Source organism: Monodelphis domestica, chromosome 7 (assembly GCF_027887165.1).
Source record: "Monodelphis domestica isolate mMonDom1 chromosome 7, mMonDom1.pri, whole genome shotgun sequence".
In the NCBI taxonomy this organism is placed as follows: domain Eukaryota; kingdom Metazoa; phylum Chordata; class Mammalia; order Didelphimorphia; family Didelphidae; genus Monodelphis; species Monodelphis domestica.
In genome coordinates this window covers 138556288-138582792 of record NC_077233.1, presented here as the reverse complement: position 1 = coordinate 138582792, position 26505 = coordinate 138556288, and the positions used below count along the sequence as shown (strand labels likewise).

The 26505-nt window shown below is 34.7% G+C and overlaps 1 protein-coding gene across 6 annotated transcripts in view; it reads left to right on the top strand.

The window, feature by feature from the left end:
* Positions 1 to 26505, top strand: part of CRAMP1 (cramped chromatin regulator homolog 1) — a 125276-nt gene that overhangs the window by 30877 nt on the left and 67894 nt on the right. For 5 of the 6 annotated variants that reach the window (XM_007499336.3, XM_007499335.3, XM_056805654.1 and 2 more), the window contains 3 exons: positions 12870 to 13063; positions 16227 to 16380; positions 22259 to 22342. In XM_007499336.3, coding sequence (XP_007499398.2) covers positions 12870 to 13063; positions 16227 to 16380; positions 22259 to 22342 — 432 coding nt within the window. Of the gene's footprint in view, positions 1 to 2511; positions 2601 to 12869; positions 13064 to 16226; positions 16381 to 22258; positions 22343 to 26505 lie in introns of all 6 variants that reach the window. The other variant, XM_016424173.2, reaches the window with a different exon arrangement.

Sequence of the window (26505 nt, the reverse complement as noted above, 5' to 3'; positions counted from 1 at the left end):
ACAAGTTGTGGTCTATGATTGTAATGGAATACTATTGTGCTTTAAGAAATAATGAGGGGGCAGCTAGGTGGTTCAGTGGATAGAGAGCCAGGCCTTGAGATGGGAGTTCCTGGGTTCAAATTTGGTTTCAGAAATTTTCGAGTTGTGTGACCTTGGGCAAGTCACTTAACCCCAGTTTCCAAGGTCTTCTGCCTTGGAATCAATACTTAGTATTGATTCCAAGACAGAAGATAAGGGTTTAAAAAAAATCATGAGCAAGATGATTTTAGAAAAATCTGGAAAGACATACATAAACAGATACAAAGTAAAATGAGGAGAACCAAGAGAACATTGTACCCAGTAATAGCAATATTGTACAATGATCAACTATGAATGACTTAGCTATTCTCAACCATACAGTGACCAACACAATTCCAAAGGACTCATGAGGAAAAATGCTGTCAGCCTCCAGAGGTAGGAACTGAGGGTGTTTAATTGCAGATCAAAGCATACTATTTTTCACCTTATTATCTTCTTGGGGGGTTCCTCCCCCCCACTGTTGGACATAATGTTTTCCAAAATGTGACTAGCATGGAAATGTTTTGAATGAACGCACAAATAACCTATATCAAATTGCTTTACTGTCTTGGGTAGGGAGGGAGGGAGAGAATTTTGGAAAAGTCTTAAAAAGCTAACTGTTAAAAATTGTTTTTACATGTCATTGGGAAAAAATAAAATTATTAAAAAACATTTTATTGTTCTCAATCATTTTTTATTAAATGCATCAAATTATAAAGTAACAGATTGATAATATCCAAGTAGAGGTTGATGACAGCCAATATATGATCTTCAAGGGACAGTTTATGCATTAGTAGATGATTATCATAAAGGATAAATCTACAGAAGAGCTCCTATCACAGAAAGGATTACTACCATTAATTCATTATCATAGAAGAACCTCAAGAATCCCGACCAGAACAAAATGAACAAAAAGGTGAAGAGCTCTCCTCCAAATTTGCTGAAATCTCTCTTGGACTATAAAATGTATAGAAATGTTGCAGTAGGGGGCAGCTGGGTATCTCAGTGGATTGAGTGCCAGGCCTAGAGATGGGAGGTCCTAGGTTCAAATCTGGCCTCAGACACTTCCCAGCTGTGTGACCCTGGGCAAGTCACTTGACCCCCATTGCCTAGCCCTTACCACTCTTCTGTCTTGGAGCCAATGCACAGTATTGACTCCAAGATGGAAGGTAAGGGTTAAAAAAAAAAAAAAGAAATGTTGCAGTAGTCAATATAAAAGCATGTAGAACAACATACTCTTCATAGAATTCCGGCTTCAGGAACTAAGATTGCAGAAGTATAAAAAAGCTGGTAGAAGTTAATAGGATATTTATGCCAGATTAACATAATGTTCAGAGTCAGACCTAATCATCCAAGGAGAGATACCAAAATTAGTGTAGAGTTGTGAGGATGTGGATGCTGGCCAAAGTCACTCTGGTGTTATAGTTGGAGGTGTCATTGAGGTACAAGGGAGTGTAGCTGAACTGGGGCACATATAGTGGAGCAAGCTTGTCCTCTCTCATTGGATTTTTTGATCTGATACAAATCTTGGATTTTTCAGTATTCATTCATTCTGCCATCTTGGCTGCAAGTCTGTCTTTTTTAGTCTCTTTTGTTAGTTTATTCTCATATTTCTTCCTCCTAAGTGTAGGAATCTCCTAAGATTCTTTGGGTTCTCTCTTTCTCTATATCTTTCTTCTTGGTGTTTGCATTAGCTCCAGTAGGCTTAATTGTCACCTCCATCTCTTTGAATTCTACTCTTGTCTGTCCCATTGCCTGCTGTCCATAGAAAATAACTCCTTTTCTCCCAAACGCATTCCTCCTTCAAAATAACATTTATCTTTTCTGGATACCATCTCCCCACCTCCCCACTCCCCCACCCACCAGTCAGTTTTATAGCCTTACAGTCATCTTTAACTCTTCCTTATCTTTCATCATCAATTGTCAATTCTTATTGATTACTCATTAACATCTTTTATATCCATCTTCTTTTCTGTCTACTTAAACAATTTCTTTAAACCTCTTCCCTGGGATATTACAATAGTCTTCCAATTGCTTTTCCCATTACTCATCTCTCATCCATCTTCCTCACAGATACTAAATTGGTATAACTAAGTCACATATCTTACTGTTATTTTGCCACTCACACATTTTCAATGGCTCCATGATGATACTTCTAAGATTAAATGGAGACTGCTTATCCTGGTATTCCACTTATCTTTCCTATCTTATTTCACCTTATTTATGCATGTACCTGTTTATGTAAAATTGCTCCTTGAGCACAACATTCCATTTCCTCAGGTAATCCGTGTTTGGAATGTATTATTATCTACAGCTCTTGAAATAATTCACTTCCTTCAAAGCTCTATTTATTTGCCACTTTCTTTCTTACCTGTATATTTGTATTCCCTCAGTAGACTATAAGTTGTGAGAGCAGAGACGATCATAGGTTTTTCTTTTTTTTTTCCTACTTAGGTGAAAACCAAAATGAAAAACAGATTATTAAAAAGTCATCTCCTAAATGAATAACAATGTGAACTGTATCATCTACAAAAAGAACCGAGGTGTGATTATTAAGCCATCATCAGTAATCTTTTAGATGTGAACTGTATCATCTACAAAAAGAACCAAGAGGTGTGATTACTAAGCTATCATTAGTAATCTTTTAGATATTTAAAAAAATTGTTTTTTGAGGGACAAGTTTACCAGTTTTCAAAAGTGGAAAGAGAATGGAGTCTAAACATTAGGCTTGTATACTTTTAATTCCTTGGAAAATTCTGGAACATTTTATAAAGGGATAAGTTGGTAAACTCAAAAAGTAGTGCTGATCCAAAAGAGTGAGCATGATTTCATCCTTTGAAAGAATAGCCATATTACCCTTTTTTGGCATAGTTACTCAGCTGGTAGATTAGGGAAAGGCTATGGATTTAGTTATCTGGATTTTACCAAAGAATTTGATAGTCTTTTTGCTATTCCTTAGAAAAGATAGAAAGAAGTAGACTAGATGGCTCTGCAGTAAAATGGATTCAAAATTGAATGGCCAGACTTGAATAACCGTCACTCGTGTAATTCAGTGTTTCTTTTGAAGAAGGGGTCCAGTGGAATGCCCCAGGAATCTGTGCCTTGTTTGGTGTTATCACAGGTTTCAAAAACATTTTGACCAGCTAGAACATTGAGCTGAATAATGATAATAACTAATATTTACCCAGTGTTTTAAGGTTTGCAAAGATGCTAGGTCGCACAATAATAGAGAAACGGAACTAGAGTCAGGAAGACCTGAGTTCATATTGAGCCTAAGACATTTATTAGCTGAGTGAACCTGGCCAAGTTACCTAATCTCTGTCTGCTTTACTTTCCTCATTTGTAAAATGGAAATGATAACTCCTAGGATTATTGTGAGGATTAAAATGAAAATATTTGTAAAGAACATAAAATATAGATTAAAAACTACTCACTCTTTTGCTTGAAAAGTTGATTTTTTTTTAACCCAAGTTCAAGATGGGGTACATAATGGCCAACCAGAAATTGATTTGTGCATTTTAATAACTCCAAACTTAATATAATTCAATAGTAGGGTATGTCATCCAAGAAAGCCATCAGCTAAGAAAGCTAATGAGATCTTAGGCTACATTCCCAAATTTCCTGCGGTGCTCTGTCAGCTAACTAACTGATAGGGCCGCTGTGGGATATTTTAAATTTTTAAGAGAGCAAACAATATTTGACCTCTCTCAGACACCATACTTTATAAACTCTCAGTTCACCGTTTCACATTACATTTATTTTGATCATGTTTTCACTATGATTTTTTTTTTACTGGTTCTTTTGGCTACATTAGTAACTTATTGAACTTTCTTGTTTCTGATGTCATGTCTTTTGCCAAGGTGGGTTTTCATCAGTTACTGTCATAAAAAACAAGTACCACATGAAAATCAATGGAATAGGAAATAAAGATAGTGGCGTCTAATCTAATTCCAAAGTTTGAGAAAGGTTATGATGCCCAACAAGTAGACACATTCCATTAGAAAGTAATTATGGTTAAGAAATTAACTAAAAATGTTAATTTTTTCTTTCAATTGATGTGTATTTTTTCAAATGGCTACTAAGTTGTAAGGGCATAAATACCAAATAAGTTGTTTGGACTTAGCTATTTAATAAATAGAACTGTTAAGTATTTCTTTTGGCCTAGGGACACTGTGGAAAAATTACTGAGATACAGAATGCACCAAGAACCTAAGGTTTGGATATTTCTGAGCTATGTTAGAAAGACATAGCTACTGGGAATATGAAGGTAATAATACCTCTTATTGTACTCTGACCTGGGTCAGGCCATATGTCAAGAACTGGATTCATTGTAGATCTCCACATTTTAGGAAGGACATTGATGAACCTGGAAAGCTTGTAGGGAAGGGCGACAGCTATATTGTGAAGGGCATGCATTTATTTCTATATGAGGATCAGTTCAGAGAATTTGAAATTTTTAAACCTGGAGAAAAATAGACTTTGAGGGGACATTTAAAAAACTTCACTGATCAATCACCCAGCAGAGCAGCAGACTTATTCTTTGGCAGAAGAAATTATTAGTGGAAGTTGCAACAAAGCGAATTTATGGCTAATGTAAAGAAAAAAATTTTTGTGTCTCAGGAGGTAGTAACTTTCCTGACACTGAGACTTTAAGCAAAAAGTGAGTGATCATTGAAACAGAATTGGATGGAAGGAGTTTTTTTTCCTCATATATCACTTAAATGAGGTGGCTATTAAGTTCCCTTCTAACTCTGAAATTCTGACTATTCCTGATGATTAGTAAATTTTTTAAATGTCCAGTATCTTTAGGTACTTATTATATATTTGGATTGAATCAACTGCATAAATAATTAATGTGACATTGAGTTTATAGTTTTGTTTAGCAGTAATTTTTAGTGATTTCCTTTTCCTTCCTTAAATGGTTTTGATTGTTTGAGGTTATAAGTTTGAATGTTTTTCTTCCTTGTTACTACTGACTTATTCCTAAGACTGAAGTATTAAACCAATTACATTATTAGCTAGATTTACATTTAACCCACCATCATGTGATCTTTTGAGGAAATTTTGACCTTATTTCATCCTGTCGATTTTATGTCCCTATCTTGTTAAAAACCAATTTCCTATATTGACTTATGAAATACAGATAAAGGAAAAATGAGAATTTATGAGAATGACATTACATAGTTGCAGCTTATGATTAGAATAGTCAGAAACAACTCTGTAAAGTGAATGTTTTGGCATCTGAATGGAAGCCTAAGATTGAAATATTATTTGTAAAAATTAGGTAGAACATAGAGGAGGTCACAAAAGAAAAAATAGATGATTTTATAATATAAAATAAAAATTTGCATCATCAAAATCAATTAAGGTAGAACAAGAAGAGAAACTATAGGGGGCAGCTGGGTAGCTCAGTGGATTAAGAGTCAGGCCTAGAGACGGGAGGTCCTAGGTTCAAATCTGGCCTCAGCCACTTCCTAGCTGTGTGACCCTGGGCAAGTCACTTGACCCCCATTGCCTAGCCCTTACCATTCTTCTGCCTTGGAGCCAATACATAGTATTGACTCCAAGATGGAAGGTAAGGGTTTTTTTTAAAAAAAAAAAAAGAAGAGAAACTATATGGTGAAAAATATTTGTGTCAATTATCATGATATATCTGATATGCGGCATTATTTAGGGTATTGATGTATATATAATACCAGGACTCATTCCGTAATAGATAAATGGTCAGATGATATGAACAAAACTTTCAAAGGAGGAATTGAATAAATGTCAATCTGAAAATATGAACCAAATCATTAATGGTAAGAGAAATAAAATTTAAAACAGTTCTTGGGTTTCACTAGAAATTGGCAATGAACACTAAAAATAACAAGTAAATAAGAGAGACTGTGACAATTAGTATGGTGTTGGTATAGGTATACATTGATCTAATTATTGTGGATGTCAAAGAAAATGAATACCTTTTCTATAACCTAATAACACTACCACTAATAAATACATACATTATCTTACTCTATCCTCAGAGCAACCCCAGTATTAGGTGCTGTCATCTTCCTTATTTTATAGATGAGGAAACTGTCTAAAAGAGGTGAGGCAGCTTCCCCAGGGCCACACAGCTTGTACTGTCTGTAGCAGGTTCCCCAATCCAGGATTCCTATTGACCACCCAGTGTAGTCATATAGAGGAGAAAAGGCCCTCTAGCTACCCAGAGTGTCAGAGTGACTGCTAGGAACAAGGAAAAGCAAAGTGAATATCCACTGATTTGGCAGTGACTGGAAAAGTTAGGGTAAGCAGGAAGAAATGATGACTAAGAGTAATTCAGCCCTGAACAACTTGCAGGGATCCAGGAGAAAAAAACACTATCCACAAGCAAAGGATAAACTATGGGAATGGAAACACCGAGGAAAAGCAACTGCCTGAATACAGCGATTGAGGGGACGTGACAGAGGAGAGACTCTAAACGAACACTCTAATGCAAATATTATCAACAAAGCAATGGGTTCAAATCAAGAAAACATCTAATGCCCAGTGGACTTATGCGTCGGCTATGGGGGGTGGGGGGGAGGAAAAGAAAATGATCTATGTCTTTAACGAATAATGCTTGGAAATGATCAAATAAAATATATTAAAAAAAAAAAAGAGAGAGTTCAGAGAGAGACTAGGAGTTGGCCCAAGACAGAACCTTGTGAGGATAATAATATTCATACCAATAAAATTCATACCAAACCTTAAGAAAAAAAAAAAGAGTAATTCAGAAAAGCATGAAGATTTCTATAAAGTGACACACTGAAATAAATGGAACCCAGGAAATAATAAATACACAAAAGTTCCTATGTACATACATTCCTGAAATTGTTGGCAATCACAATTTAAGGGTAGATGCCAATGAAGTCTTCTGCTTTTTAAAATAATTTTTTTCCCATTGAATTTTTTAAAATTTAGAATATTTTTCCATGGTTACATGTTTCATGATCCCCACCCTCTTCCATCCCCACTCCTGGAGCTGACAAGCAATTCCACTGGGTTGTACACGTATCATTGTTCAAAACCTATTTCCATGTTGTTCGTATTTGCAATAGAGTGATCAAAACTCCAATCATATCCCCATTGAACCACGTGATCTATCATATGGTTTTCTTCTGTGTTTCTGTCCCCACAGTTCTTTCTTTCAATGTGTATAGTGTTCTTTCACATAAGTTCCTTTGGAATGTTGTGGGTCTTTGCTTTGCTGCTAGTAGAGAAGTCTATTACATTCGATTTGCCACAATGTGTTAGTCTCTGTGTACAACATTCTCCTGGTTCTGCTCATTAACTCTGCATCAATTCCTGAAGGTCTTTCCAGTTCACATGGAATTCCTCCAGTTCATCATTTTCATCACAATAATATTCCTTCACCATCATGTGCCACAATTTGTTCAACCATTCCCAGTCGATGGACACCTCATTTTCCAATTTTTTGCACCACAAAGAGTGTGTTCTACTTTTTTTATGATGATCATGTTGAAATGTTGAGTTCTGACTATGCTGTGTAGAGGAAAAGCTCTGGAATTAGGATACTGGGTTAAAATCCTGCCTGTGAAACTTATTTCCTAATATGTGACTTGGGCAAATCACTTAACCTCCACAGGCCTCAGTTTCTTCATTTGTAAAATAAAGGGATTAAATAAACTAGAGGACCTCTGAAAATGCTTCCAAGAGTAGTCCTTATCATTTGAAATAGGAGATTTATTATAGTAGGTATGTCCTAATTTATGAAATTTTATATGGAAGTTGAAGAAAAATTAATCTTTAGATTCTCACCCTAAAAACTACTAGAAAGCTTTAGTATTAGATGAGTTTTGGGTAGGGAATTGTACAAAGGTCAAATGATATGTTACATATCTCATATATTGAATATTATAGTAGAGAAAAGAACTGAAGTATGCTTACGACATTTACAGACTGAATGTTAAAGTAATATTATGTTTTTAAAAAGTTGTTTTGAAGGGAGTAAAAATTATAGTAGGGCTTTCAAGTCCCAAGATAATGAAAATGCTAACATAATGAAGATTTCTGTGCAATTTTTACTATACTTGTTATTTATTATATTGATTTACTGTTTCCCATGTAGTTGAATTGGCAGATCTGTAAAAATGGAGGAAGCAGGTTCATCATGTGGAATATCTAAATCTTCTTGTAGAAGTGGCAGTTATGATTTATTCTGAGTGTTCATCCAAATGTCTAAAGTGTTTTCTGATGTTTACCTCATAGATTTTCTGCTTCTAACGTTTTAGTTTGTCTATTTGTCCATCTTAGAACACAGGGGAATGTTTCATCTTTCAGTTGCTAATTCATATTTGGTGAATGGTTTAAGCACTTAATAGAAGGCCCTGGAAAAGTTATTCTTTCAAAAGCACAGAGGGTATCTGTTCTGAAAACCATTCTTTATTATTGTAGTACTTTATATTTGTATAGCACTTTTCATTTCTTGAATACTTTTTAACATCTTATCTCATTTTATTCATCTTTATATTAAACATAAGAGCACTATTTTAAAAATTGTGTTGAAAATACTAAAGTTGACCACTTGACAAAAATTCTTGTATTCTTATAAAGAGATTTTAACATGATCATTCGAAGAGAGAAAATATTCTTTTTTTTTTTTAATGAAGATTCTTTGACTGTCTACTAAGTAATTAGGTTTATTTTGCTTTAAAAAGAAAATGTCCCATCTAATGGAGAGACCATCTCTACCCTCAGAAAGCCTGGAATCTGTTTGGGATGCAGCCTCACATTCTCAGTGAGTCACTTCTGATAGGGAAACATATTTTCTGTTTTTCTGAAACTTCTGTTCTGATACAGAGATATATCATGAATTCTCAAGTCTGAAAAAAAAAATTATAGAATGAGGTAAAGTTCTTTAGCTTTGGCATTGAAAGACCTGAGTTTTATTACTGATTCACCTACCTTCTACCTGTACAACCATTTAAAAAATTTATCCACCCATTACTTTTGTCATCTGTAATGGGAGTAGGTTGAACTAGGTGTTTTCTGAGCATCCTTTCTGTTCATATACTTTTCCCTCCCATTTTCCTCTTTTCCTACTGGGGAAAAAAGGAAGAAAAACAGAACTTTAAATATTCATGGTAAAAAAAAATTCCTATATTAAGCCATGTTTAACAATGTATGCAATAGCATATGAGTCCTTGACCTCTCAGAGGATGTGAGTATCATGCTTCATCTCTGGTCCTCTAGAATTATGATTGGTTATTATGAGTGGAGCTTTGTTTCAGTCAAAATTGTTATTTTAACAATATCATTGGCACTATATAAATTGTTTTCCTGCAGTGAAAATGCAGTAATTCATACAAGTCATCTCAAGGTTCTCTGAAATTGTCCCATTCATTATTTCTTATTACCCAAAAGTATTTCATTATTCAGGTATTCTGGAATTAATGAGAACTCTAATTATTCTCAGTTATTGTAATCAATAAAAGAGATGTTGTCAATTAAAAAGAAAAGAATTATTTTGTTTTGTAAAGTTTCTTGATGGCCTGAAAATATGTGGTCAGAGAAAATAAGGGTAGACACTTAAAGGTTTTAAATGAACAGCAATATTTATTTGCTTCCTTTAGTTTTGTAGCTAAATGATCCCTCCTTACCCCATAATGTGTGTTGTTTTGGATTTGAATGTCACTAGCTTCCAGTGTTGAAACCCTCCTCTCTACCAATACAGATCTGCAACTTTTAGTCATAGAGAGTTGTGGAAAGAATTGAGAAGTGAGGTAGATAAGTAGACAAAGGATTCTTTAAAAAAATTTATTCATTTATTTTTACCAATTACATGTAATAACAAATTTCCACACATATTTTCCTAAGTTATATGGTCAAACTTGTCTCCTTCCTTCCTTTCCCTTCCCCATCCCAAGGTTGGTAGGAGATTTGATCTGGGTTATTCATGTGTTGTCATGCAAAACATTTCCATGTTGTTCATTTTTTTAGTGAGTAATCTTTTTTTTTTTATAAACCCTTACCTTCCATCTTGGAGTCAATACTATGTATTGGCTCCAAGGCAGAAGAGTGGTAAGGGCTAGGCAATGGGGGTCAAGTGACTTGCCCAGGGTCACACAGCTAGGAAGTGGCTGAGGCCGGATTTGAACCTAGGATCTCCCGTCTCTAGATCTGGTTCTCAATCCACTGAGCTACCCAGCTGCCCCCTTCAGTGAGGAATCTTATAAAACCAAAACCCAAAACATAAACCCAAATAAAAATAAAATAAAAATCATATGTTTTCATCTGCATTTTGACACTAAAAATTTTTTTCTCTGGAACTGGATAGCATTCTTTGTCATTACTCAAAATTAATTTGGATCATTGTATTGCTGATAATAGCTAAGTCTTTGACAAAGAAGCACTTAGTATGTAACTGGCCTATTGCTAAATGACTTGCCTAGGGTCACATGGCAAATATGTACCTGTGGAATAACTTGAAAGCAGATTTTCCTAACTTTGAGGTTTCTGTTTACATCCTGTTCTTCTATAGTATATTTCTTTAAAAGGAGAAAACTACCTCTTTCCTTAGTCTTTCTCTTTCCCCACTATTGTACATTTGTATTCTCATCACTTAGTCGTTTAGTCAACAAACATTTATTAAGCATTTAACAGTTCTAGGAACATAAAAGCAAAAAAAATGCAAGGAATTCTCATTCTGATGGGAGAGACAACATGCAAATAGCCATTTATATGCAAGGCATAAACAATTTAAATTTAATAAAAGATAATCTCAGAAGGGAGCTGGAGAAATCTCTTGCAATAAGTGGAATTTGAACTCAACTCAGGAAACTATGGATATGTGAGAAGATAGAACATTCCAGGCTTGAGAGTCAGCTAGTGAGTGTGAAGGCATGGAGACTGGAAATGGGATATCAGGTACAAGTAATAGCAAGTTGGCTAGTGTAGTGAGATCAAAGAGTTTTAGAAAGAAATTGGATAGGAAAAAAGGTAGGAAGACTATAGATTATGAAGGGCTTTCAGTCATACAGAGGTATTTATATTTGATATTAGAGATAATAGGAATCCATTAGAATTACTGAAATGATCGGGGGAAGGAAGAGAAGCTGTTATGGTCAGACTTGTCTTTCAAAGATAAGTTTGTCAGTTGAGTGGAGGAGAGATTAGAGTAGGGGAGAGACAAGGAGCATGAAGACCAATTAGAAGGACATTACAGTGGTCCAGGTAAGAGGTGATGAGAATCTGAACTAAGATGGTAGCTATATTACTGGAGTGAGGAGTCAAGGATGACACAGATTATAAACCTAGGTGACCAGGAGTGGGAAGTGTCTTCAACAATAATAGCAAAATTAGGAAGAAGGGAAAGTTTGGAAAGATAGTTCTGTTGTGGTCATGTTAAGTATCCCAATGGAACATTCAATTCAAGATGTCTGAAGGGCAGTAAGTGTTTAATAAATGATTTCCATTCATTCCTAACATCTTTCTAATTACTTTAAAGACTCTAGGAATTTAAAAGGTTCAGAATTTGAGAATATCTCTCCATCTCATATACTGAGTTAGAATATTTTGCTTTGAAGGTAGAAAATAGAATCCAGAGTATCAGGTCCATGTTTAAAGATAGAATGATCTGTTTGTGAAATATTAGTAAAATTTATATCTATTTAACTTTTAATACATATTTAATTATTTCATTACAAACATGAATTTAAACATTTAGAAAGATGTATTTTAATATAAATTTTATTTAGAATACAGGAAATGACATTAATGGAAATTCATAGTTTTCATTTCTGAGTTCCATAAATATTGGCATTTAAAAAAACAATCCACTTAGCATTCAAAACTTAAAAGAATTTAATGAATTGAGTCACATTTTTAAGAATCAACATATTGTGAACCACTATCCTTTATATCTACTATTTTATTCTGGTTGTCATTGACTAGATTACCAATTTTCCTTAGTATTTGTACTGTGATTTCATTGGTACCAATAGTCAGTCAGCTCATGTCCAATATGTTCAGTATTTTTTAAAGTTGGATGAGAAATGTTTTGTTGGGCTATCGGCCTCTCTAATGTAGCCCTCCTTCATTATTTGAACTATTAAGTTGAGACTAGAACCATCAACATGGATATCATTCATTAATTTGCTTTTCATTGTTGCAAAAAATGAGCTAATTGCTAAAGAATTTATATAATCCAGCTGTCATTGGAATGAAATATCATTGCTAAGAAAATCATTACCTTTTTGAATTGTATTCTCCTTTCAATAGTTATAAAGGATTACTAAGTGAAGATATCTGAAACAAAGGCCAATAAGTTGTGGTAATGTGAAAGTGTATGACGTGAGGATTAGGAATTAAGGAGGCATAAAAGAATTGATTTTTACACAAAGTAACAATAAAGCTAGCAGTTGGAGGCTGGTAAAAATACCTGACCATACCTGTACAACTTTGACTGATTTGATTCAATTTTGCCTTTAAGTGTGGGTATAAAATACTACCATTAGAAGAATCATTTAAAGTACCTGTTCTATTAATATTTCCATCTTATTGTTACTTGAACTGCTTCACTTAACTTTTATTGATATCTTTAATTCATCACTATCTGAACAATTTGTGAAATTGTTAAATATAATATTAACTATGAACATTAATAGCCACCACAGATGCTCAGTAGATGCTTTTTGATTGGTTATGGTCTAATGAGCTCTGTTGATCTGGTATTAGTGAAACTCTCTGATGCTTGTTACATTGGATAGTTCCACTTGCTTGAATTCATGAGTGCAATGGTATTAGTCCACCATATTTTGTTTCCTCCCTAGGGGTAGACAATGGAGGGCCATCTTCTGGTGGTGTGTCAGGAATCACTCCCAGTGCATCTTCAGGAAGCTCTAAGTCATCAGCCAGGAGCCTGGGCTCTTCCAGTGGAGAGAAAGAAGAAGGTAAAAAGGTTCGACGTCAGTGGGAGTCATGGAGCACTGAGGACAAGAACACTTTCTTCGAGGGACTGTATGAGGTGGGCAATGGATTGATGAAAGAAAACAGAGAATTAACTTTGCCTCACATCCATGTGTGATTCATTCTGTCCTCACTTCTTTTTCTGTCTCTTTCCTTGTGGTACTCTGAACACATGACTTTGCTAATGAATAATCCTTTTCTACCACTAGGTAAGTAATAGAGATCCTTAAAGTAGCTATTGAATGTCTCTTTCACCTACACTATACAAAGTACCAGATAACTTTCTAAATTCTTGTTATAGTTTTCTTATTTCATGCTATTCAGATGACTGTTGAGATATAGTTTTGAGTACTTCTTTGTGATTTTTTTTTACCAATTTACCAATTATCTTTTACCCCAATGGCTGGGGTGATTTATTGCTAAAGCTGTTTGGAAGTCCAAGGTAGAGAGAAGTATAGGACTTGGACATTACTGTTAAAAATGATCAGAATAGAAAAGACGATACTTCCAAATATAGGTTGAACATTCAGAATTTGTCATCAGTCCATAATCAGTTTGCAATCCATCTTGGAATCATGTTAGCATATTAGCTGATAACATTCTTTCTCCAAGGTTGATGACCGATAAATTATTCTGGATAATTTTTATTTGGATAAAACTCTTAACTTCATGTATATTAAGAGTGAATTGGTTTAGGGGCAGCTAGATGGCTCAATGGATAGATAGCCAGACCTGGAGATAGCAGGCCCTGGATTTAAATGTGTTTGTAGACAGTTCCTAACCATGTGATCCTGAGCAAGTCATTTAATCTCAATCACCCAGCTCTGACCACTCTAAGGACAGAAGGCAAGAAGCTACAAAATAAAAATAAATTGGTTTGGAGTATTGTTACAGTGTGGGGGCAGAATTGTGCTACAGAATGTATTTATGTTTACTAGGCTCTTTAAAGCAGTTGCTTAATGAAATTATGTGTGTTCTTTTGTTTCTCCCATATGAGATGTCTGAAATGAAGTATATTTAGAAAGTGTTAGACTGTCCTCACCACAAGACAGACTTTCAATCCAAATATAAGTTGTCTTGTCTGGTATAGGAGTTTTCTTCTATTATTTTTAGAGCTCTTTTACTGTCTCTTTGAATGCAGTTTTTAGGGAAGATTGAGATTTCTTATCTACCTTTCTTAAAGCTTTTCTAATAGTGGGCCTCATGGTTGACTTGAGTTTATCAATTGAAAGAAAAAAATTATCTCACTGAACTTATTAGTTTTACCTATCTGTCCACTGGTTAGAAATCCTTCTTCTCTTCTTGAAGGTACTTGAGATATTGAAGAAAAGCCCTCATTAAGGGGACAGTGAAGAGAGTGCTCCATTGGCAGACTGAGATAAACTCATGATTTTACTTCCTTTCGCCACCATGACTTTGGGCAAGTCACTTAAGGTCTTTGGTCCTTAGCTTATTCCTCTGTATGAGGGATGGAGCTGAACTAGGTGATTTCTGAGATTCCTTTCTGCTCTGATTCACTGATCTTTAGTCTTTGATTAATACTCTACTGCTGACTAGAAAGGTGCTTACCTATAGTCACATGACTAAGTTATCTGTTCTGAGGCTGTTGCCTTATTCTGAAGGTGGACCTTCTTTCTGCCATACTTTAACAATAATTGAAGCAGAAAGGTTACTAGAATGCAGGTTGTGATCTATTTAGAAGTGACCAGCTGCAGTTTCGGTAATTCTGAAATTCTGTGGAAATAGGAAAATATGTCTTCAAATCATTTAGTTTTTCAGATAACAGCTATAAAATTATTTTCCCTTTATAATTGGAAGTTCTTTCCTTTGCTGCAATCTGCTCACACTTTGATTATCTTCTTACATCTTCCTCTCCCTTTTATGATCTCTCCCTTTTCACGTTCAATTATTTGTCATTTAATTTTTCCCTTTTACCTGTTTACTGAATTTTCTATTGTTTTTCAGTTCTTGAGTCTTAACTTCAGAACTCACTGCTATTTTCTTCATCCCTCTACAGCAGGTGATGACTGCACATCTAATACATTTAATTCTATTCACTTATCTGTATTGTTACTTCTATTTCTCCTATTTCCCATTCAACCTCAGGTTTATTTTTTACTACTCCTTACTATATTAAAATTAAAAACACTGTACTTTTTCATTCATCATGACACACTAACATGCACATCTTCACCTTCTTATTATTCTTTTGTGTCAACCCTTTTTGTATTTTGCCTATTACTTATTAGCAGCTTCTTTTTGATACTAAGATTGTCTAGCAGCTGGTTCTTCTCACACAGTGTCTGAATACATTGTCTTTTCTAAAAATGTTCTTAAAAGAGTGCATTTAGCTTTTGGATAGACGCATTAAAAAGATAAGGGCATAGGTACTAGTCAGTGTAGGGCAGCTAAGTGGTGCAATGATTAGAGTGCTGGATCCTGACCTCAGACACTTCCTAGCTGTGTGACCCTGATAAGTCATTTAACTCTGTCTCAGATCCTCATATGTAAAATGAGCTAGAGAAGGAAATAACAAACCTCTCCAGTCTCTTTGCCAAGAAAATTTCAAATGATGTCATGAACAGTTGGACATGACTGAACAACAACCACCACTAGTAAGGGAATGAAATTCAGAATTATTCCCTTAAAGATTATTATAGATTACAGTTACTATATCTCGAATCGTTCTATTAAAATTCTATACTTAATGCCTATTGATATGTAAAGTAAAGGTGTTGAGCACTTAGTATGTACTGCTTTCTATTTCTGAAAGTGGAATGTTTTTTCTTGGGGATATGAAAAAATTTTAAACATCTATGTATTTCAGTTCAGATTAAAATTAGGAATTTCTCTGAGCTTCAGAATCTTTTTTATTGCCTTCTGTGGGATATCTATGACCTAATGTTCTTATTAATACTTCTTAATTGGGGAACTCTCAGTAAAATATCCAAATATATGATACAATTTAAATATCTCTTATAAAGTTTACCTCCTTTGTGTTCATCATTTAATGTATATTAATTATCTTTTGGTCCTCTATCAGATTTTATTGAAAAGAAAGTCAGCGTATGAACATAATTATAAAGAATAGATTACATTCCTACAGTGTCCTTTTTCCCCTTTTTCCTGCTGGATAAGTAAGGATTAGAAAGAATCTATTTGAGACAGGAAGTCACATTGTTTTTATCTCTTGCATTTTTAACTTGGCCTTTATCTTCCAGCATGGGAAAGACTTTGAAGCAATTCAGAACAACATTGCTCTGAAGTATAAGAAGAAAGGCAAACCTGCAAGCATGGTGAAAAACAAAGAACAGGTCCGGCATTTCTACTACCGTACCTGGCACAAGATCACCAAATACATCGACTTTGATAATGGTGAGTTTGTGACTGAGTCAGTTTCTGAGGAGGTGGCTAAGTCAGGAATCAAATGAATTCTGATTTGGGTCACATAGTTTGGTAAAGAAAATTGGTCCTTCACATTCAATGGTTCCATTTTCTATTAAGTGGAAAGTTTTATAAGAAACCATTTTCCTGGAACTATTCCTTACCTTGAGAAAAACAACAAAAAAACAGTGTGTACATACTAATCATAAATTGTCTAGAATATAAAAAGACTGTAGAAAATATCTAATCTTTATGCTTCATTTTTATGAGCAAATCAAGACCCAGAGGGTGGGGGATTGACTCATACAAGATTACAAAAGTGAGACAGAACTAGAAGAGCATACTGCCCACTCGACTATGGACAGATTTATAGAGAAACAGAGATCAAGAAAAATCTATCCGTGATGTGTGATGTTAGGAATATAGGATCTGGACTCAAAAAACCCAGATTCACATTCTGCATCACTGACTTTATAACCTGGAAAAAAGTCACTTCATCTTTCTGGGCCCAAGTATCCTCACTTGAAAAGTGAAAGCATTAGACCAGGTGATAACTAAGTTCATTTTTTCCTTTAAGTCCTGAGGTCATAGAATAACAAATTCAGAATTGAAAGGGACTTAAGAAGGCATTTAGGGGGCAGCTGGGTGGCTCAGTGGATTGAGAGCCAGGTCTAGAGATGGGAGGTCCTAGGTTCAAATCTGGCCTCAGCCACTTCCTAGCTGTGTGACCCTGGGCAAGTCACTTGACCCCCATTGCCTAGCCCTTACCACTCTTCTGCCTTGGAGCCAATACATAGTATTGACTCCAAGATGGAAGGTAAGGGTTTAAAAAAAAAAAGAAGGCATTTAGAAGTACTACAACTCACACTTGAACAAGGAACCACCTACAAATCTGAAAAATGGGCCTCCAGTCTTTTAAGTCCTAATGAGAGTGAACTTACTCTCTTCTGAGGTAGTCCATTCCACTTTTTAATAGCTCTTTTTAGGAAGATTTTCATCATATTGATCCTATTTACAACTTCTTGTAATTCTTGAGTCACACAGAACAAATCTAGTCCCTTGGTGGTCCAGCTACCCTTCAACTAACTATTTGATGATTGCTATTGGATTATCTCTAGGTCTTCTCTTTACTGGACTAAATAAATAGCCTTTGTTCCTCCGCTGATCTGAATGTGACATGACTTTGTGTTCCTTTTTCAACATGTTCCCCTTTCTCTGGATGTGCTCTAGTTTTCAGTGCATTTCTTAAAATATGTCTCCCAAAATGAACATAAAATTCCCATTGTGGCCTGACAACTTATGAGTATAATTATTTGGTTGTTCCCCCAACCCCCACCCAATCTTAAATAATGTGCCTCTCAGTATGGACTAATATTGAATTACATTTTTTCAGTTTCCCTTCACATGGAATTTGCAGTCTTGCAAAATTAATAGATCTCTTCACATGAAGTGATATATAGCCATGCCACCCCTATCTTAAAATTTTTAATTGTTTTTTTTTAAGCTAAATATAAGACTTTATATTTGTCCTTGTTATATTTCCTCTTATTAATTTTGACTTAATGTTCTATCTTGGCAAGGTCTTTTTGGGTCCTAACAATGTACTGTGTGACTATGGGCAAGATATTACCCCTTTGGGCCTCTTTTTTCTCATATATAAAATGGAGTTGGACTAGATAATCTAATTTTAATTCACAAAAACAGATATAGGTGATTCAGTTTTTGTGAATTATATAAAATATGTTTGCTTGTCTTCACAGAGTTTCTAGTAACATGAATAAATTTTAACTATAGAAACTATAGTGAGACATTTATATATATATATATATATGATAACAGTGCTAATATCCTGCAGTAATACAGAATTAGAAAAATTATATTTTTAAGGATATACCCTTTAAAATTTTTTATTTTGTTAAATATTTCCCAATTATATGTAAAAAATTTTTAACAATTATTTTAAAAAAGTTTGAGTTCCATATTCCTCCCTTCATCTCTCCCCTCCCTAAGAAGGCAAGCAATTTAATGATATCAGTTATACGTGTGAAATTGTGCAAAACTGTTCCATTTATATGTTGCAAAAGGAAACAAAATTATAAAAATAAAGCAAGTTTTTAAAAGTATGCTTCAGTCTTCATTCAGGGTTCATCACCTTTCTCTCTGGAGAATTTTTCATCCTTTGATGGAATTGTCTTGGATCAGTCCCTTGATCAGAGTAGCTAAGTCTTTCATAGTTGATCAGCCTTACGATAGTACTATTACTTGTGTACAGTGTTCCCCTGATTCTGCTCACTTCGTATACATTTTCTCAGGTTTTTTCTGCAACCATTCTGCCTGTCATTTCCTATACCATAATAGTATTCCATCACAATCATCTACCACAACTTGTTTAATCATTCTCCTATTGATAGAATTTCTAATTCTTTACCACTACAAAAATAGCTGCTATAAATATTTTTGTACAGATAGGTCCTTTTCTCTTTTCTTTGATATCTTTGGGATACAGACCTAGTAGTGGTTTGCTAAGTCAAAAGGCGTGTGCAATTTTATAGTCTTTTGGGGCATACTTCCAAATTGTGAACTAGTCCAACAATTCTGGAAAACAACTCTGCTAGCAGTACATTATTGTCCAAGTTTTTCTATACCCCCTCCAGCATTTGTCATTTTCTGTCATTTTCTTTTTCTGTCTGTCATATTAGCCAATCTGATAGGTTTGAGCCAGTATCTCAATATGTTTTAATTTGAATTCCTCTAATTAGTGATGATTTTGAGCATTTTTTCATGTGACTATTGATAGCTTTAATTTAATTTCTTCTAAAAACTGCCTGTTCATATACTTTAACCATTTCTCAGCTGGAGAATGGGTCTTATTTGAAAATTTAACTTAGTTGCCTACGTTTTTCAGAAATGTGGTCTTTATTGGAGAAACTTGTTAAAATTTTCCCTTAGTTTCCTTCTAATTTTGGCTTCATTAGTTAATTCTTGCAAAAATTTTAATTTCATGTGATTAAAACAATCTATTTTGCTTCCCATAATCTTCTTTATCTCTTGTTTGGTAATACACGCTTTAGAGTTATGTTTTGGGACAGTTTTTCCAAAATAGAAAAAGGTAAGAGAAAGACAAAATATAATCCAGATGATTCCCAGATATTTAGATAGATATCTAGCCATATTTCTTCCCGTGAGCTACAGTTGCAGATCACCAATTAATCTCAGTATCAATGCCTCATTGGTGTTTGTTAACCTACTGACTTTCCCCTCTTTCCAACTTTCCTACTGCTCTTAAAGAATAATCATACCCTTCATCACATTTGACTCACCACCTTGGATCACATGAGATAAAATATATAAAGAGTTTTGTAAACCTTAAAGTAGATATAAATGCTATTTATCACTGTTAGTCCCTTGCCAGAAATATTTGATAAAGATTTTTTCCAGTTAACTTCTTCTTAATTGTATTAATTTGGTTTATCCAGATTTTAAATTTCTTATAATTGAAATGACCTATTTTACTTTTTGTGGTCTTCTCAGTTCTTTGGTTAATAATTCACCCCCTGGTCATAACTTTGAAATAATTGGAACATATTTATGGTTCACATGATTGTTAATATAAACAGTCTTCTATTATATATGTGTGTGTATGTTTATATATTTTTAGGCTGTCCAGTAATATTAGTCAATTGAGTTTAAGTGACTTGCCCAGGGTCACATAGCTAGGAAGTATTTTGAAGTTAGATTTGAACCCAGGACTTGACTTCTCTCCACTGAGTCACCTAGCTGCCCCTTTAACATTCATTTTTTAACATTTTGAGTTCCAAATTCTCTCTTTCCTTCCTCACCTCTCTCATTGAGAAGGCAAGCAATTAGAAATGACTAATAGCTAATTGTACATACATGTGCAGTTATGCAAAGCATTTCCATGTCATTCATGTTGTGAAAGAAAACACAGACTCAAAAGAAAAGACAAAATAAATGTACACAAAAATAAAGAAAAAAGTGGTGTGTAAAAAAAAATTCTGTTTTCATACTCTTAACTGTTCTTTCTCTGGAGATAGCATTTGTCATCTTTAGTTGTTTGGAATTGTCTTGGATCTTTGTGTTGCTGAGAATAGGTAAGTTATTCTGAGTTGATCAGGGTACAGTATTGCTGTTTCTGTGACCAGTGTTCTATTGGTTCTGCTCACTTCACTCCTATTAGTTCATGTCAGTTTTCACAGATTTTTCTGAAAGCAGCCAGTTTATTATTTCTTATGGAATAATAGCATACCATCACAGTCATATGCCACAAGTTGTTCAGCCATTCCCTAATAATGAGCATCCCCTAAATTTCCAATTCTTCTGCATATGTTTTTATAGCAGCTATAACTGCTAGAATTTCTGGTTCCATTTCAATGAGTTTATGTGGTTCCAGAATCTGTGCTTGGCTAGTTTTGCTCCAAAAGTATTCTAGAAGATATTCTAGTTGAACCACAGTTACTCTTGGAGCATCCTTAAAAGTTGTCTTTGATTCTGTGGCCACTCCAAGGATTCAGTTTTATTCTAGGATAGACCCAAAGATTTGTTTCTGAGACCACAATAGTTCAGATTTCTTAGATTTTTCTTCCACTATTTTGTTCTTCTGTCCTAATGCCTCAAATCTCTAGCAGTACATTCAGGAGTGAAGATTGCATTTCCCCTCTTCACTTTAACATTAGATCATCAATAAGATATCTGTGAATACTCCAGTATGTGTCACACTAAGGTAGTTACCATGATTACTTGTTATCATCTGCTATTTAAGTTTCCTATTTTGATGCAAATCTGTTTCTAGTGATATATACATTTATTTTGCATTAACTTTGAAATGATCCAGTGTTAGTGTGTTTACATGATGATTTGGTTTACTACACTATTGCTCCCAGACTGATCATGATGATCAGTTCTGTAATCCTTTGTCAAACCCTTTCTTGTGACCAGAGCAGTAATACTGCTTCAGTTTATCTGAGTGTTCAGAGGAAAAAAGGCAGCCACAGAATTCTGAGTTAAAGGCATTATGTCTTGATTTCATAGACATTTTCATTTTTTAAAATAAGAGCTCAAATCTCTTTTCCTATTTCAGATGTTCAAGTGTTTTTTTGATCATCATCATATTTTCCTTACCTTTTTTAATGGTCTTTTATTTACATTAAAATGTACCAATATGCTTCCCAGTCTGTTGTCCCAGGTTTTCCCAGTACTCAGCTTTTAATTTCTTTCCTACGCCTTCCTTCATGTCCCTACATATAGTAGTATGATCCAATATTGAATGATTGCCTTGGGGAAAATAAAAAAAATAGTTAATATTAGTGCATAAAAGAATTAAGGGAGGCAGTGCCCCATTTATCTTCTTTGGTGTATAACGAATAAAGGATTGTCATACTTGCTGTGTTCATCTTTCTGCCTTGACCTAGGGCAGATTGCGGGTAGGTTCCTGCTACACTTAGGAGAGAAAAATAAGAGGCTCAAGTTTATGTGGCTAGGAATGTTTGCTTTAATTCAGATACTCACTGTTATTCAAACAAATTCAAATGGGATCAGAATTTTTTGTTTTTTTAAATATGGAGTTTTCAGAGAGGGTCTAGAAAAAAAATTAATGAGAACTGAATTTAAATATGCCCTTTGAAGACTCATCATTGGGAATGAACTTTTTCTTCAGTATATAGTTCTTCAGTATATAGTTATATAGTTCTTCAGTATATAGTTATATATTTGCTATGTTGGCTAACTATTCAGTGTCTTTATTTTGAAAAAAAATTTTGCTAACTTTTTTTTTTCACCTGACCTATTTAACCTATATAGAACATTTTTGTATTTCAATTTTGCAAAGTTTTCTTCTGTTTTTGTTTTTCAGTGTTTTCTCGAGGACTGAAAAAATCATCCCAGGAACTTTATGGATTAATCTGCTATGGAGAATTGAGGAAGAAGATTGGGGGCTGTGAGTATGTTACATATAGCAAGGGAAAATTACTCTTAAAATGATGTGCCCTTATGTAAGTGCTGGGTTGTATTATCTCTTGTCTTAAAATATTTCCCAGTAGCTTTATGGTTTGATGAGAGTAGTTCTTTTGTGATTGTACCAGTCTTCAGAATGTCTTGCAGCAAGGGTTCTTAACCTCGCGGGTCCATGAACTTTTGATATCTACTTCATTATAATTAATTTCCTTGCCAGTCTAATGTATTTTATTTTGGGCATTTAAAAACATAATTCTGAGAAAGGATCCCTAATCTTCATCAGAAATGCTGAGGGGTCAGAACACAAAAAGATAAAGAACTCCTACCTTCCAGGCTAAAAGAATGGGAAGAGTATTTGAAAGTTAGCAAATGATGATCTTTTTTTGGAAGTGGTTTTCTGAATAAAAATTAAATGTTACATATAAATAGTTTATAAAGAGTTAGCATGGCATGGTGAATAGAGAGAGCTGGCTTTGGGTCAGGAAGACTCACATTTATGTCCTGCCTCTCCATTCATCCTGGCTTTGTGATCCTAGAACTTGGCACAATGTCTGTCTCAAAATTTTTCTTGTTCAGTCTTTTCAGTCATGTCTGACTCTTCATGACCCCATTTGGGGTTGTTTTGGTAAATATACTGGAGTAGCTTGCCATTTCCTTCTCTAGCTCTGTATTAATTGTATTATCTTTTTACAGTTGAGGAACTGAGGCGAAGTGGATTAAGTGACTTGCCCAGGGTCACACAGCCGAGGCCAGATTTGAACTCAGGAAGATGAGTCTTTCTGAAACCAGACCCAAACCCTCTATCTCTGTGCCACCGAGCTGCCCTTCTTTCATAGTAGTCACTTAATAAATGTTTATTGATTGTGACCCTGGACAACTTCTCAGTACTCCAGGCAATTTTGTTAGGTTATATAATGCAGAATAATTGCCATTTGCATTTTTTTAGGGAGATTCTTACCTATAAAATCATATATCCAGACCAAAAGATAAAAGGGTAAATGAAGATTAGATGATTTAAAAAGAATTGTTTAATTTTTTCTTATTGGTAACTGTGGACTAGAAATATCCTTAATACTTTCCCAAGACAAAGCCCTACTTTTAAGGAGAATATATTTCTAAAATAGGCAAGAATAACAAAAACAGAGTAAATGCCAACTCTCTGAAGGAATAGGGGAATGTCGATTTCTATTTTCACTCTTCCTCCCTGAATTCCTTTATTGTTTTATGATTTCAGCTTGATGGGCTTCATGTTAGTATTCAAGGGTGGCCAGAAGGCTGGAGTATCATATAATATGCTAATATTTTTGAAACTATTATTTTTTTATTTTTAAAAATATTTACCTTTTGACTTGGAATTAATACTAAATATTGTTTCCAAGGCAGAAAAGCAGTAAGGCATAGGTAATTGTGATTAAATGTCTTGCCTAGGGTCACATAGCTAAATATCTGAGGTATGATTTGAACCTAGGACCTCCCATCCCTGGACCTGGTTCTGTACACTGAGCCACCTAGCTGCCCCAAGACTGTATTATCTTTATAATATATCATTAATAAAATCCTTTCAGGTTTGCAAAGTCCTTTAGATATATTATTTCATTTGATTATTCATTCCAGAGATATTTCCAAAGGTTAGAAAATTGCCTTAGGAATGAATCTTCCTGGTTTCTGTCCCACTTTTGTCCAAATGCTTTATAATGTGGGACAACTTTTTTTTTTAAAGTGGAACATACAGATTTTCTATTAATAGTCCCTCTTATTGGAGTTATTTCCTAATAATTTAGCAGCTTGCATTTTAAAAGGTCTTGGGAAAATCAATTCTTCTGTGAGTCTGAATTTCCATTGACAGTTCTCATTGGTATATGATTTCTTCCCTCCCTCTTATCTCCATATTGCAATTCAGCAGGGGATTATAGTTGTGGTCCATGAGATCTGGGACAGGAGTTTCAACTAGGATGTTCCATTACAATTCATGGAGCAAGGATGATGGGAAAAGCAAACAGAGGTTGGTGGCTGATGATTCAGACCTTCGGTTTTAACAAAGGTCCAGGCAGTTGCATTTATGAAGCAAAAGTCAAAATCTGTAATGGGCTAGTCGTGGAACTAAATGGACAGCCGTGATGTCTGAACAAAGCTGGTTAAAATAAGGAGCACATTCTAATCTAGGTAGACTAGATGAAGTCTGAGTTTTAGTACCTTGTGAGCTGCAGAGTATTGAATTAAATGAGCAAAAGAGCAGAATGGAATGGAAAGAATGGAAAAGCATTTTTCAAATGCTTACTTTATGCTAACTACTGTGCTAAGTCCTAAGACTACAAATAGAAAAGGAAGATCTTTCCTCTTTTAATTTGAAGCTATAACACATAAAAAGGTCAGCCACAGGATAGGTGACCAGGTGTGGGAATTCTTAGGGTACACTGTTGTTTTGAAAAAGGAAATCCAATTTGCTGGAATTCTTAAAGTCCCTTAAACTAGAGCATTCTTCTCAGAATTGCTACCCTTATTATCCTCCACAACAACTCATGATTTCTATATAGTGGTTAGTCATTTATTTGTAAGAGAAAACTTTAAAATTACATCCTAATTGTCTAATATTGTCATATCCATAAATGAATGCTTCCTATCATCTTAGTGCATCTAAAACTTATGTCTTTGTTGTCAGAATGCTATCAAAAGCAAGAATAAAAATCTGCTTGTCCAAGACTTATAAGTTTTAAAAATTAAAGCAACCTAAATATCTAGTAAAAGGGGAATTAGAAATAAATCATAGTACAATGATGTGATATAATATCAAAAAAGAATGAATAAGTACAAAGAAGTCTAGAAAGAATTTGATGGAATTGTGTAAGTTGAAACGGCAGACCTGAAAAATTCTCATTAGGACTGAAAAGATTGTTGTTCCTCAGACACAACACTCTTGTCTCTGTTACTTTGCACTAGCTGACTCTCATGTTTGGAAAGCTCTCATTCCTTGCCTCCATCTCCTAGTTTCCCTGGCTTCTTTCAAGACTCACGGGACAGAGCCAAGATGGTGAAGAAGGAAGAAAGTGCAGGAAACTCATCTCCAAAAACTTCTCCAAACAGATTAAAAAAAAAAAGTACCAGACCAAATCCCAATGTTGAAATCCAGAAAAAAATCACAGTGGGGTCACTTCTTTAGCCCAACTCAGTTTAAAAAGAGAAAGACAGACAGACAGATGTCTGGGGATAGGTAGGGCCTGGAGCATACTGAGTGAAACATTGGTGCTAGTAATAGACTGTGCACCAAGGTAAGATTTGAACCCCAGTCCTCCCAACTCCGGGCCTGGTGCTTTATCCACTATGCTATTTGGCTACCTTGAATACTATATTTTTTTAGGACATAACTAATGTGGATGCTTTGATTGACCATACATGTTTTGACTATAACTTGTGTTCTTAATTGACATTGAAGAATTGGAGTGGGAAAGTGAGAAAGCAGATTTTGAATGATCAAAACATAAAATTTTTTTAAGAGCTCCTCCAAGGTTGGGACTGTCGTTTTATATATATATATATATATATATTTTTTTTTTTTTTATCTCTGGCATATATTAAGTACTTAAAAAAATGCTTTTTGACTGATGTTCTTCCCCCCCAAACCCCTCATATCTATTTTTTTACTTGTTTCTCATATAGAATCACTAATATTCTAGTCTTTGAAGCTCCAAATTACCTTTGTTTCCTTTCCTTCCTTCACCCTTAATGTCCAGTCAGCAACCAAGTATTATTGATTCTGCCTTTGCAGTGACTCATCTAATTCTTCCTTTTCTATTTGTGAAAAGGAAATCACTTTAAAAGACTGATATATATTAATTTAAGGTCGCCAAGGAATTCAGCTATGTAATTCCTAAATGAAAACTCAAGTCAGCAGTCAACCTTTTATGGAGTTTAATTACAAACAGGATGAAGAAAGGTATTAGAGATAGAGAGAGAGAGGGAGAGAGAAAGGAGAGAGAAGGGAATAGGGCTTAAATACCCCTTCTGTTTAGGCTGGGCCAAAAGGCCCAAGCCCTTAGATAGCTGGGGCAAAGAAAGGAGATCAGTCCCTATTACTCACGTGACCAAAATGGAGAAACAGTCTCAGGGGCCTCCACCTCCAGCTTCCTTCAGAGCCAATCCTCCAAGCAC